This window comes from Melanotaenia boesemani, chromosome 15 (genome assembly GCF_017639745.1).
Source record: "Melanotaenia boesemani isolate fMelBoe1 chromosome 15, fMelBoe1.pri, whole genome shotgun sequence".
In the NCBI taxonomy this organism is placed as follows: Eukaryota; Metazoa; Chordata; class Actinopteri; order Atheriniformes; family Melanotaeniidae; genus Melanotaenia; species Melanotaenia boesemani.
In genome coordinates this window covers 22,863,662-22,877,651 of record NC_055696.1, presented here as the reverse complement: position 1 = coordinate 22,877,651, position 13,990 = coordinate 22,863,662, and the positions used below count along the sequence as shown (strand labels likewise).

At 37.7% G+C, this 13,990-nt stretch overlaps 1 protein-coding gene across 1 annotated transcript in view; it reads left to right on the top strand.

The window, feature by feature from the left end:
* pknox2 (pbx/knotted 1 homeobox 2) overlaps positions 1-13,990 on the top strand; it is a 152,852-nt gene that overhangs the window by 119,952 nt on the left and 18,910 nt on the right. Inside the window, exons 7-10 of the mRNA XM_042008855.1 lie at positions 1,387-1,558; positions 6,634-6,819; positions 7,652-7,787; positions 9,387-9,484. Of these exons, the coding sequence (XP_041864789.1) occupies positions 1,387-1,558; positions 6,634-6,819; positions 7,652-7,787; positions 9,387-9,484 (592 nt within the window). The remainder of the gene's footprint in view (positions 1-1,386; positions 1,559-6,633; positions 6,820-7,651; positions 7,788-9,386; positions 9,485-13,990) is intronic.

The following is a 13,990-nucleotide window of genomic DNA, read 5'->3' as shown; positions in this document are numbered from 1 at the left end:
AGTTGCACTTTATACCTCAGACTGCCACACAAAACTACACATGAAGAATAAAAATCCTAAGATGAAATGTTTGACACCTCCACTGTTAGCTTATTTAGCAAAGAGCTTCATAAAGCTTCTGCTAGCTTAGGCTTTTCTAAACACTGACTAGATGTTATCAGCATTTCAGTTTCTTTCAAATATGTTGTGTCGTAAATTAATTTTGACTATGTTTTCAACAAAGTAAAACTTAATCTCTCAAATTAATCTGACACTGTGATCACTCCCAAATGTCATATAATCAAAAGCTATATTTTAATCTGAGATTAAATTAATAAATTACTAGTCTTGTTGACCTACAGTTGTTTGGGCTAGAGCATAATCTGACTGTAAAGGTAAAGATTTTTTTTTTTAAACAAGAAAATTCACACTCTTAACTGCATTATTTATTTATTTATTTATTTATTGGCTGAATAGTGAGTATCTCCTGAATTCCCCCACTTTTAAAAACTAAAAAGCCACCTTTAAACCATTTCTAAGTATAGCTTGTGGACGTGGGAATAGTAAGCGGCATATAACAAACTGCCAAGACTGCTTATCATAATCCATATTGTGAGTTTTTCATGAGTCAACAGTAACACAAGGAGAGTACCCGGATGGAAAAGTACAGAAAAGGCTAGAGAGTGGAATAAGGTGATAACTCGACTTTATCAAACATTGGTTGTTTGGAGAATAAATATTCTCATGGACCACAACGTTTCATTGCATTTTACCGCTGTATAATCCACACTATCACTGCAGGACAGGACAGCATATAAATAAACTTACAGTATATTACACATATCTATAATTCAGTTTTTTACTGTATAAATCTCAGATCAACTGATTAAATGCCATAAGAAACATAATATACAGAAGCAGCACAGACCGAGGCAGCTTAGACTCTGATATTCCTCTGATTTGGGTGAATGTATTGTATCCTTGATCAGCTGAAATGCCTCAGACACTAAGCTCACCTCAAAGCTGCTGAGAAAACCACATGGTTGCACCCCTCATGGTCACTTTGGTTATTAGCTGTGACTGGATTGTGCCAGACTCTTATTTATGCATCTTTTATGTTTGGTAGGATATAATTATTTATTTAATTAATATATTGCAATAAAGCATCAAAGTAATAAAAAAAATATTCAGTGATTTGAAGCTTGAAATGACTTTAAATTCAAGCTTGAAAGCTTGACATTGAGAGTTCACGGTCCTTTTCTGGAGAAAGCTGATGGCAAGAATGGTGTTACTGGTTAGATTTTCAAACTATTATAATAAATGTAGAGGAATCAGAGGTGTAGGCGATATTGAAGAATTTATTAACTGAAAACTGTTACCCCTCTTTCTGTCCATCTTTCTTCTCAGACATCCGTTGTTCCCCCTGCTGGCGCTTTTGTTTGAGAAGTGCGAGCAGGCCACGCAGGGATCTGAATGCATCACGTCTGCCAGCTTTGATGTAGACATTGAAAACTTTGTCCACCAGCAAGAGCGAGAACACAAGCCCTTCTTCAGTGAAGATCCAGAGCTGGATAACTTGGTAAGCCCTGTGAGCAATAAAAGTCAGTTCAGAGATCCTGCTTGATTTACCATGTAAAGTAAGCAGTCTTAAAGCTACTTCTGTTGTGGCAATGTACAATCTCACACTGCGTTAAAAGCCAAAGAATAAAAGTGTGATTTTTAACATGATGTAAAAACATCAACTGAAGCTCGTTCCAGAGATTTGAGGCCACAACAGAAAAAGCTGGATCACCTTTCAGTTTCCTGTGTGATTTAGGAATCACCTGCAACATCTGGTCAGCTGGCTGAAGGGAATGGGAAGTGGCGTAGGGGTGGTGCAAGTTGGACAAATTTGCAGGCATAAGACAATCAAGAGACTTTAAAACAAATAATAATAATAATAATAATAAAAAAATTCAAATTAGCTCTAAACCATTTAGGAAATCAGTGCAGTGAGGCTAACACCAGAGTGATGTGTTCCTGTTTTCTTGTGTACCTGTTAAAAATCGGGCTGCCGTATTTTACACCAATTGAGGGCGTGACAAATTGCCCCGGCTACTTACTGTTAAGAGAGTTACTGTAAGCCAACCGGGAGGTTATAAAAGCATGGATTACTGTTCCCAAGTCACGCCTAGAATGGTAGGGTTTAACCTTAGAGAGACAAAATTGTCCTGTCTTTGTTCTTTAAGTTGGGGATCCCCATAATGGTAATTATGAGCAAAAACATATGGAACCCATATTCCCTTCTGTGCTGCCTTAATTCTTGGTGTCATAGATTCAACAAGGTGTTGGAAACACGTGTTGGAGGTTTTGCTCCATATTGACATGACAGCCTCACACAGTTGCTGCAGGTTTGCATCCATGATGAGAATGTCCTGTTCCACCACATCCCAAAGCTGCTCTACTGGACTGAGATCTGGTGACTGTGGAGGCCGTTGGAGTCCAGTGAACTCATTGTCATGTTCTAGAAAGCAGTTGGAGATGATCTGAGCTTTGTGACATGGTGCATTATCCTGCTGGAAGTAGCCATCAGAAGATGCTACACTGTCGTCAGAAAGGGATGGACATGGTCAGCAGCAATACTCAGGTAGGCTGTGGTGGTTAAACCAGGCCATGTTGGTACCAAAGGGGGGCAAAGTGGGCCAAGAAAATATTCCCCACACCATTACACCAACAGCAGCCTGAAGAATTCATACAAGGCAGGATAGATCCATACTACCTCAGTTTCCTGTTCTAATCTGACAGGAGGCATCTGGTGTGGTCTTCTGTTAGCCCATGTGCTTCAAGGTTGGATGTGTTGTGTTCTGCATACCTTGGTTGGAACCAGTGATTATTTACCGTCCTGTTGTCTTTCTATCATCTCCAACCAGTCTGCCCATTCTCCTCTGACCTCTGCCATCAACAAGACATTCTGGTCCAGACAACTGCTGCCCGGTAGATCAGCAGTTTCTAAAATTTGGTCTTGAAACCTTGAGATAAAGTAACTTAGAAGAAAAATAAAGGCAGTTTTCTGTGAATTCCATCATTACTGCTTCTAATCATTCCCTCGTTTTACATGTAATCTTGTACATCCTCCCCCTTGCCCCTCTCTTGCACATTAGCCAGTAGTAATTACTAATGGAGTAGCACATTGATTGTGTTCACTGACAAAAGACCAGACAAAGACCTGGAAGACAAATTTAAACAAAGAAAAGAAAAACTGCAGACTAGTCATCGCGGTTCTTGAAAGGGTAGGCCGACAAGTGCTGAACAGTCTATTAACCATGCATCTGTGTGTTTTATGAGCCACTGGGTGTTGGCATCCCTCCCCGAGGGCACTAACTCTTCCACAGGGTAGTTACGTTACACTGGGCCTGACTGGCTGCGATGGTCGCAGGACTTACTGGCCCCTTGATTAAGTGAGAGCAGTTTAATTAGCTGATTTATCTCCTCCTTGCCCAAGCACTTTTCTGACCATTCTGTTGACCTTCCGTGGTGACTTTGAGGGAGGGTGCTACAGCGACTTCATGGTGGAGAAAGCCAGACTGTTTTTAACCACAATGATGCCTAACATTTCAATCCCCTCTGATACAGTCTCTTACACTACATTTGACTTGAGTAAATATTTATTTTGCATTGAAAGTGTAACATCTGTAATGCAGCTATGGAGTCGGTTAGCTAACCTCAAATAGTTTAATTTCATAAAAGACCACATTTTTATTAATTCACGGCACAGGGAAAATGTATTTGGTAGTTTTTGTTAAAATTCATTCTCCACTTAGTCATACAGTTCATGTTTGGTACACATTGGTGAGTGAAACACTGTCATGTATATACATATATACTAATATCCCAAAAAATAACCTGCAGGATCCCAAAGAGGTGCCACAATAAGCATGTATGTGAATCAGAGTGTGTGTATCTTAGTGTGAGTGCAATATATAAAGAATGAAATGTTTATTGATGACTGTAATCATACAAATTTAGTTGTGATTCCTCTTTTTCTTATTATGTTTCCTCTTTCCTTTCATAGTCAGACAATTTTCAGAGTTTAGATTTGAGGATTTATTGTAAACCATGTCAGTATCGGTCATCGGACCATGTTTATTCACTGATTTTCACCCTAGATCTTAGAGGGCTGCAGACTCCACTCATTCAACACACCATCATCATGCATTGCTGTGGTTAAAGTGTCGAACCACGCCTAAGTTTTAGTTATGCTTTAATGCATAAATCTAAGGGAGATTCTGCAGGATCTGAAGTAAGAGACTCTCTTTGTTTGCTTGCCAGGCTCACTGTTTAAAACTGGCATGTAATATTTAATTAAAAACAAAAACAGAATCTAGAAGTTGTTTCACAAAACTTGCCCCAATTATAAAGGTATTTTTATTATTTCTTTTTTATGTTGATTACAAACAAGTGGGTACCCGCTTACAAAGAACTGCCTTGAATGTAGACAAACAGCCTTAAGCCTGCTGCTGTACACACACCAGCTAATTTGTGACATTCAATTAATAATACAGTGACTGCAGTGTGGTTTAAAAAAGCCCCAAGGATGAGTTACACTTTGAATATAGATGTTTATTTCTAATCTAAGCATAAAGAAAGTAAGCTTTTGACTGACTAGCTTTCAAGTTTTTTATAGTTTCCCTTCACAGAAAAAAGACCTTGAGATGCGGTTGAGAGCTCTGAAAAGGTATTAAGTGCTCATTTTAGCTTAAGTTAATTAGTTCATTAGCATGCACAATAAAATACGACGTTCTAACTATTTCAGCTTCCAAAAAACAGATTTAATTGTATAGAAGAAAGCATGAGATGGTGAAGATTCAAGCTGTATCTGTTGGTTTTAGTCTTAGTCTTTAAAAAGACTTAAGACATCCTTTCCCATATGCAGAATATTTTTCAATGAGTTTTTTTAGTGAAGCTGATTAGATTAAAAGAAAAAAAAAAGTTCAAATCTCTGCCCTTAGCCTTGATCTGTTTTTTTGTCTTTTTTTTTTTTTTTTTTTTTTTTTTTTTTGTTAAATAAATGACAAATAGATTAAGCTTCCACTTCAGTTTACAACATGAAACATGTCACCTCCTCTTTACATATTTCATCCTTTGAGTAAGAAAGCTTCATATGTTTATTATTATTTTTTATATGTTTTAATTGTGGACCTGTGAGCACATTTTGCTTTTTTTTTTTTATATATTTTTTTATTATATACACTTTATTATTTCTCTTCCTGCTTTTGCAAAGCAAATTTATTTCCAGGTATAAATGAAGGAAGCTGAACCTGTCTAAAGTGAAAGGCACACACTGACACGGTGCTAAGTCGCTTCTGTTTGATCCCTTCTGATGAGGAACAGCTGCAATATGACTGTGGTGTTTATTTATTTATTTTTTAGTACTGATTTTTTAATGTGTAAGTTCAGCAGTACATGCGATTTACCAGCAAAGTTAAGGGGATACAGCTGACCCAGCAAGACAAGTTCACAGGGACCAGTCAGTTATCAGAACATTCTCTGTAATCCCAGTAGATCAACAGTTTCTGAAATACCAACAATCATGCCACGTTCAGGGTCACTTAAATCCCCTTTCTTCCTCATTCTGATGCTCTGTTTGAACTCAAGTTTGAACTCGGTTTGAACTTCTGCAAGTTTTCCTGACCAGGTCTACATGACTAAATGCACAGAGTTACTGCCATGTGATTGGCTAATTAGATATTTTACCTAATGCAGCCACTGAATGTAGTTTGACTGGGCGTCCATCCCATTATTCTGATCACAGTTTCTTATAAAGCCTAAAGAATATTTCTCCAAATTTGACTAGAAAATGTTAACGATGAGTCGTAGTTTTCTGTAGTCCTTGTGATTCTCTGGACAGGCTTCTTGTCTGCAGCAGTACACCCAGAGTACCACACTGTAATGTAGTATGTCAGGATTCTCTCAATGGTGGCTCTGTTGAAGGACACCAGCAGCCTCAGTTATTTGATTTTTACTGAGGATCCTCAGCAAGTGCTGGCTAAGCGGGGCCTTTTCAATAAGTCAGGTTACCTTAAAAAAGCGCTAATAGTGACATATAGATCTGTATAGAGCTTCTGTGCATCAATCATCAACATTTAAGAAATTTTATCTTCTTGTAGCAACATCCATCTTTGAAGCTTTGTCTACTGTCAGAATCAGATGTATTACCCAGCAAGTGAACACAAATGAGGACTATGACTTGTTTTTTGTTTGTTTCAATGAATTTACACATCAATACATAAACAACAAAGCTAACCAAATGGAAATCATATCATATTTATTCCATCCCTACGCTCACATATGTATAAACAAGGCCTCAAGGGGCCTCACAGTCTGTACAGAAAACATCATCATCTATCCTTAGATCCTCCACTTGGATGCAGAGGAATTCTCATTAATTAGTTGAATATAAATATAGATATAAAGCACCATATGAATGGAACTAGAGTCTCCCAGTGTTATTAGCATTCATACAGACTGAGTCCTGTTTACCTTTATACATGAAGCACTCTAATATAAAATTCAAGGGATGTTTGGTTTGTCCATTTTTATTGTGGAGGAATGATTGTGGATTGTAAGCTGACAACGCTTTCTTTAAGACTGACAGTGTGCTTCTGTTTCTCTCAGATGGTAAAGGCCATTCAGGTGTTGCGGATCCACTTGCTGGAATTAGAGAAAGTCAATGAGCTCTGTAAGGATTTCTGCAACCGTTACATCACATGCCTCAAAACCAAGATGCACAGCGACAACCTTCTCCGTAATGACCTTGGAGGACCTTATTCTCCATCACACACCAGTCTCAGCTTGCAGCAGGTCAGTCATGGTCATATTTACTGCCATGTTTCATCCACTCTTCTATTAAAAACAGCCTGTAAACACCTGGTCCAGTCCAGTAACCAAACTCTTGTAGCATTGATGGAGTCCTTTCAGATTGTGCAAGGTGCCAGTTCCAATTACACCTCCATGCATCAGAGATGCAAGATCTTGAACTAAGCCCTGATAACAAGCTAGATGGTCCCTCCTCTTAAGTCCAGAGGACATGGCATCCATATTTGCAAAAGAAAAGAAAAACATTTTTAAATTTAGATATGTGTTATTAGTAAACCATTTCCCACATTGCCCCAGTCCAGTGGTCCAAAGATCATCGGGTATTCAATAATGATTACTGGTTGTGCACAGAGATATTTCCAGATTCTCTGAATCTTTTGATGTTATTTTGCATAAATGATGGTATATTTTACAATAAGAAACATTATCTAGAAATTTTAGACCTAGGTTTTTGATGACTACTAAACTTCTGCTCACCATTACTCCTGAGACTCTGCCTCTCTAAGGTGCTCTTTTAGTACCCAGTAGACCTAATTATATGACCTATTGCCAACCATTTTTAAATATGTTGTTAGCACCAAACCTAAAATATTTAATTAAATAGTAAAATAACTCACTTTCAACATGTGAAATCTTTTTTATGTTCTGTTGCTCAAAGATTTGCAAATATCCACATTAAATTTTCATTTACATTTTACAAATCATCCTAACTTTTTAGTCACAGAGGTTGCATTTTATCAGCTGGGCTTTGGATGTTAGAGTTTTTTTCACACACAAAAACAGTTTCTCATTAGTTTCTCCTTCTATAATCCCCCAGGAACTAATTCAGACCTCCTCTCCATCCATGACCTCTGTCTCCAGCTCCGTTAACCCTTCAGGGATCGTGGTGCCTGCTGGTGGTCTACAGCAGGGCAATGTCGCCATGACAACCATCAACTCACAAGTGGTATCGGGTAAGTAAATGAACATGCAGATATTAAAACACAGCTGCCTTACTTTAATTGCAGAAATGTTAAAACTTGGATAGGGTACACTTGAACTATTAAAATAAGTTAACTTACATAACATTTGGTCATATATGACAGAAGTTTGAAGTGTTATTGTACGAATGATTACACGAATTAATCACATGAACAGATATGCAGATGCTTCCACTAAACTTAGATTTTCTACAATTTTGACTTGACGGGGCATCTAATACAGGTACCCCTGACTGCACATGTTTTCAGACAGATGTTCAGGAAAATGCACAAAGAATTTCACCTGGACTTTTTCCATAGATATACTGGAGATGCTCTGACAGGAAATAAAAGGGAAGGGTGAGGGTGGAGTCTATTTTTAAAGAAAACAGGCAGGATGTGACGCTTACAATACAGTATGGGAGTTGTGTTGTCTTTAGAGCAACTCACGAGCAGTGGATGGTGCTCTTTGTTCAGGTTACAGAGGACTTTTATTACCATTTAAACCTCAACATAACAATATTGATAAGGAGAAAGTGGAAATTAATGTGCATTTTATCAGAAAAAAACATGAAGTAGAATAGAATAGAATAGAATAGAATAGAATAGAATAGAATAGAATAGAATAGAAAATACTTTATGAATCCCTTTGGAGAGTCCTCAGGGAAATTTGGGAAGTAGTAGGAAAGAAATAAATTGCAATTAAAATTTTTTAATCATATTCCTGTGGACTTTTTTCCTATAACTTCTTCACGCTGTAGACTTTCTTTTTTTATGTTTTAGACATTTTTAATATGTGTTCACATAAATCTAGAGCACAAATAAGACGACTACATTTCCATGATGATGCTCCCTTAACAAATATTTTTCATTCTATTTTTATTTAGAAAATGTTAAAATTTTCCTTTTGTTATATATCCAAATGTTTTTTTCTCCTGTTTGTACTGTAAAATATTTAGAAACGTCACTGTAAAATGTTAGAATTTTCTGCAGAAGACTTCTGTGGTGATTAAATTACACTATAAATGTTGCTGTAACACATACGTTTACTACTAAGTAACATCAGTTTCAATATTTATCATGAATTTTGCTCTAAAAAGCCATATGATAAATTACATGGCGGCTTATAATAAGAAATCAACAGTATTATTAGCATGTCTTTGATATCAGTCAGAACTTTTGTGTCTGTGTTTTTTTGTGAGGGCTTGGCTTGATGCTTGCTTCTTATAATGTCAAGCCTGTACAGTGAAATGTTAATCCTGCCCTCTGGAAATCCCTTTTAACCCCAAAATAAATCAATGTCTCAGCCTTTGATCGCTACACACAGAAGCGCTCAAACAGACTGTGATAAGAGTGTCTTGATCAAGGCTAATTAAGCCAGGAGCAAATAAAACACTCCTCCTCTTTCTTCCTGTTTTGTCAGGGTTAAAGGACATTAATGCACCTTGAATTTAATCATTTAGTTTCTTGTTTGCTGTGTTTTTGATTGCAAGGCTGACAAGTAGTTAATAAGCTTCTGGTGATGGTGCTAGATGTGGCTTCCAGGAGCTGTTGAGGCCACTTGATACTCATGGTGGCAAATTATCCCCTCAGGTGGGACCCTGTACCAGCCGGTTGCCATGGTGACATCGCAAGGGCAAGTGTTAACGCAAGCACTACCACCAGGAACCATCCAGATTCAGAACTCACAGGTAACACCATATGAACGGGGTCCACCCCTGTGCACTCGCTCCCCAGTGCTTCACTGTTTTATTATTGAAAGAATGCCTCTTTACATTTCACAGAGCTGTGAACCCCAGCCCTTCCAGATCCTTTTCATTGTCTCTGTCTGAACGAAGCCCCCCTGCTGCCAAGCAAAATGGAAATTGTGTTTTTTACCCTGATGTTTAGGGAGCTTTCATGGTCCTGTCAGGTTTGAGATGAAAGTCAAGTGTGGACTCCATTTATGTGTTTTCTTTTTTCTTTCTTTGAGCAACAAAACACATCATAGCTAAAGAAGATTCTTAGTCAAGCAATTTGCTTCTGGTTATTTAACAGCCTACTGACAAACTGGTAAAATACAGCACACTAAAAGAAAGTACTGGATAATTATTATGGGCAGGAAATATATGACTAGCTTCTTTCTCTAAAACCTCCCAGAGCCATCAACCCACATGATGGAATTGGATTTTTTATGACTCAAGGACACATTTGTAGTTTTAATATACTCCATATTATGTTTAACATTTTTCAGTTGCAATAGGCTTCTTAAGTTGCTGTAGAATATTTGGGACACCTCATATTTGTACAGTTGAACAACAACAACAACAAAAACTTAATTTGAAATATTTTACTTATATCTAGGTATAACAGAAAATAGTCTGATCCTTACAAGGTCTTAAAATAAGGAAAAAAATAACCCTAATCTGAGGAATAAAATGACATATTACAATGTACCATTGTTAACTGAATAAAAAAAGAAGCTAAAGTGCAAAAGCAGAAGTGAAATCTAGGCACATCTAGGTAAATAAGGACATTACATATACAGTGAAAAAGATTATTCAAAAGTGGAAAATACCTCAGGACCAATTTTCCCAGGAGTGGACATTCCTACGTTTCACCCGGTGCTCATAGAAACTACAACAAACCTGACTGGTTAGGAAGGGTTAAAGAATACAGCCTCCTTTCTTTAAAAAAAAGATGGCAGCACAGCTTAGGTTTGCAAAGCTGCAAAAAACACAAGATCTGTACAAACCACAAGACTTCTGGAACAATTTCATTTAGACAGACCTGATCACGATGCAGATGTTTGGTCAGAATGTACAGCAGGATGTTTGGAGAAAATCAAACATCATATTTCTGCAAATACTTCATACAAGCATGGTGGTGGTAGGGTAATGATTTGAGCTTGTGTTGCAGTCACAGAACCTGGACAACTTGCAGTGGTGGCCCATGCAATGCTCTATATAACAAAGTTTTCTAGAGTCAGATGTTAGGCCATCTGTCTGAGAGCAACAGGACAACGATCCCAAACACAGCAGCAGATCTACAATAGTATCAAGGTGTTGCAATGAGCCAAAGTTCAGACCTCAACATTACTGAAATGTGCTGGGACCTTCAGAAGTCCTGCAGTCCTCCATGTACTCTAATAACTTTAATAAAGAGAGTGAACCAAAATTCCTCCACAACCATGTGAAAGATCATACAGAAAAGGGATTACTTCAGTTTTCTTGCAGTTTAAGGTGGTTTATTAAGGTAGAGAATCACGAAGTGTTCATCTGAGACTGAAAAATGGGGTGCACAGTCCTTTTCACATGCAATCAGCCTAAAACTAAAATTACAGAATTACTTTAGAAGAGCTTCTTAATAATTTAGTCAGTGACACAAACAGTATTTTAAAACAGGGCAGAGAGAGTAATAATGATAATCTCGGGATTATTAGAGCTGAATGCTGCTGCCAGGTTCAGCACAACTGACCAGGCTACATGCATCACTTTGGTTGGCTGATTTGCATGGATTCAAAACAAAACTCAAGTTCCACTCTCGGCTTTGTCTTTAAACTTTATCAATATAAAATAAACTGGCAGGTTACAGAAAACATGAACCAAGGCTGTGGGGCGCTGGAGTCCTTGTTGTGTCTCTCTACAGGACATGAGATCTCTTCAGAGTCAGATTGTTTTTGTTTTGTTTGACTCATCGGAAGCAGAATGAGTCTTATCTGGATAATTGATGCTAACTCATGAAATGACAGTCACAACAATGAGTTAAAGACAAAATACGCAGAATGTAAGCTGGCTGAACAGGAATTCGGTTTCCTGGTAAAAATGGCCTGTCTGTCATTAGCTGGAGCAATGGGCCTAAATTTAATTTTGTTTACTACAACTAATTACAACTCTGTTACAGGAAATAAAAGGAGGTAAGGTATAAGTTCAAACCAGTATTTGTTAGAACTTCACAGGTTCAAATCTCACCAATGAATAAATGTAATGATTATAAAAGAATAATATCATTTTTATTATTTCCCAAATTTCTATATGAGATATAGACTTTGAATGCGTTGCTGACTTAAAATAAGGTTTCATGCAAGTAATTCGGTGCTTTTGACAGTCAGTGAAGGCCCCGCTGAGTAACGTCGACCAAACTAAAGCAGAGTGCTACATTTGTGCGGGGAATTGAACACAACCCCGGAGCTACTCCACCGACAAGCCCCGAGTAATCACTCTACAGCTCGGTGCTGGCAATTAATTCAGCCTCGCTTTGCCCCGGAAGGGCTGAGGATGGGGAGGGTCGGGGGGTGAGAGAAGAGTAATCCAAGTGACGCCCAGCTGCAACTGCTTAGCGTTAGGAGAGTGAGGGGGGAAACTGAATGCATGCGAATGTGTTTTTATTAGCACTGAGAGCACAAGATGAATATCTGTTTCCCTTGCTAAGCTGCATCTGAAGCTAATCAATTTTATATCCTTTAGCCCACTTGTGTTTTTTTACTTATTCATGCATTTTGTTCTGCATACTCATGAACATGAAATTTTCATAATGCCCCACTCCTTCAGTCGAGGAGCATAAAGTATTTTATACTACACCAGTGGATGCCTTGTTTTAAAAAAAAACCTCTTATACACCGTTGCTGACAGATTAAAAGGATTTTTCTTAAATTATATATTATGAATTATATATGATCTTTTTTATTAATATGCAGGCAGTAAAAGATAAAGAACAGTTCTTTGTAGAGTGCTTTCACAGAAGCTCCACTGTGTTTCATTTTCTCTCTCTGGAGAACACACTCTCTGTATAATGTAGATATTACAGTCGGTATGTTTCCTCACAGTTAAAACTCGACTGGGTCAAGAAATCAGGCTACTCTCTTTGTTCCAGTATACAAGCACGGGATGAGAATTAATTTGTTGATTGAAGATTATATTAGACATATGTAGAGCTTTCTTACATAGTGATATTTCAGCTTTTCTCAGTTAATCTGGTCTGTCATAGATCAAAACAAGTAAAAATTGGTTTAGCAGGTCAAGCAGGGAGTTGGACTTCTTTTTTCTATTTTATTATATGTGCTATAATAATAACCGGCTACTGTCCACGTTGCTAGTACCAGGTTGGACCCTCTTTTGCCTTTAGAACTGCCAGATTTTTTTGTTGTTACTGAACATTAAAAACTTCCCATTCCCAGTTTTGTGCTCTCAGAGGAGCACAAAACTGGGAATCGATGGGGAGATGTTGCAATATCCACAAATTGCGAGATACGAATACCTTATTCATGCATCAAACAGTTGGTATTGACATGCGCCTGTCATTCAAACCCTCTGAAACCTCCCTTTAGACTCTAAATTGAAGTGATTGTGATTTCTAAAGCTGTACGGGGGTAATCAATGTGTCATCCTTTCTGCAGGCACACATAGTCAAATTTCCACAATTTTCCCAAAGACTTGTCACATGACACTTTCTTCTTGTGTCTTAAACCTGAGGTTTAATTAGTGAAACCTAAAGCTTTGTTTTTTTGTTGTTGTTTTGTTAACCCAGACAGGTGTGAACCCTTGTTGAATGTGGCCACTATGATTCACCATACATCTACCAGAAGCACCAAATAACTTTTTTTGCTCAATTCAAGATGATATAATTGGCATGGTTGGATGAAACTTTATCCAATTATGATTTTTAGGTTTTGAAACCCTTTATGTCAGGTTGGCTAACCAAATACATCTCAAAACAGGCACAAAACATGTTTATACTGCATCCTGAGGAGAACAAGTTGAAGTATAAGTTTAGGAAAATGTTTATTTAAGTTAAGACACCCAACATTTTTCATGATGGGTTGCTCATGAAGCAGGCCGTCCTAAGATCAGTGCTGACAGGTTTCTACGGACTTTAAAATATACTAAATATTTAGTTTAATTTCAGGAAGTGTTGCCTGAAACACCATCAGAGTGCATGTGTGGAAAGCTTTTGTATTTTCAGGCACATCTGATGCCCTTTGACATGATGTTGTTGTGGCAGAGGATGGTCCATGTCAGATCAAACCAAAGCAGAGTACAATGAGTGTATCCATGACAGAAAAAAAACAACAAAAAAAAAACAAAACAAAAAGAGACGCAGCATTTTTCCTCTACGGCACAGAGTGAGATGGTCTAGCAGGATTTTAATATGCACACATTAGTTAAACCTGTTGGCAAGACACGATTTTTTTAAGACAAAATATGATGGCAAAGTTTCTA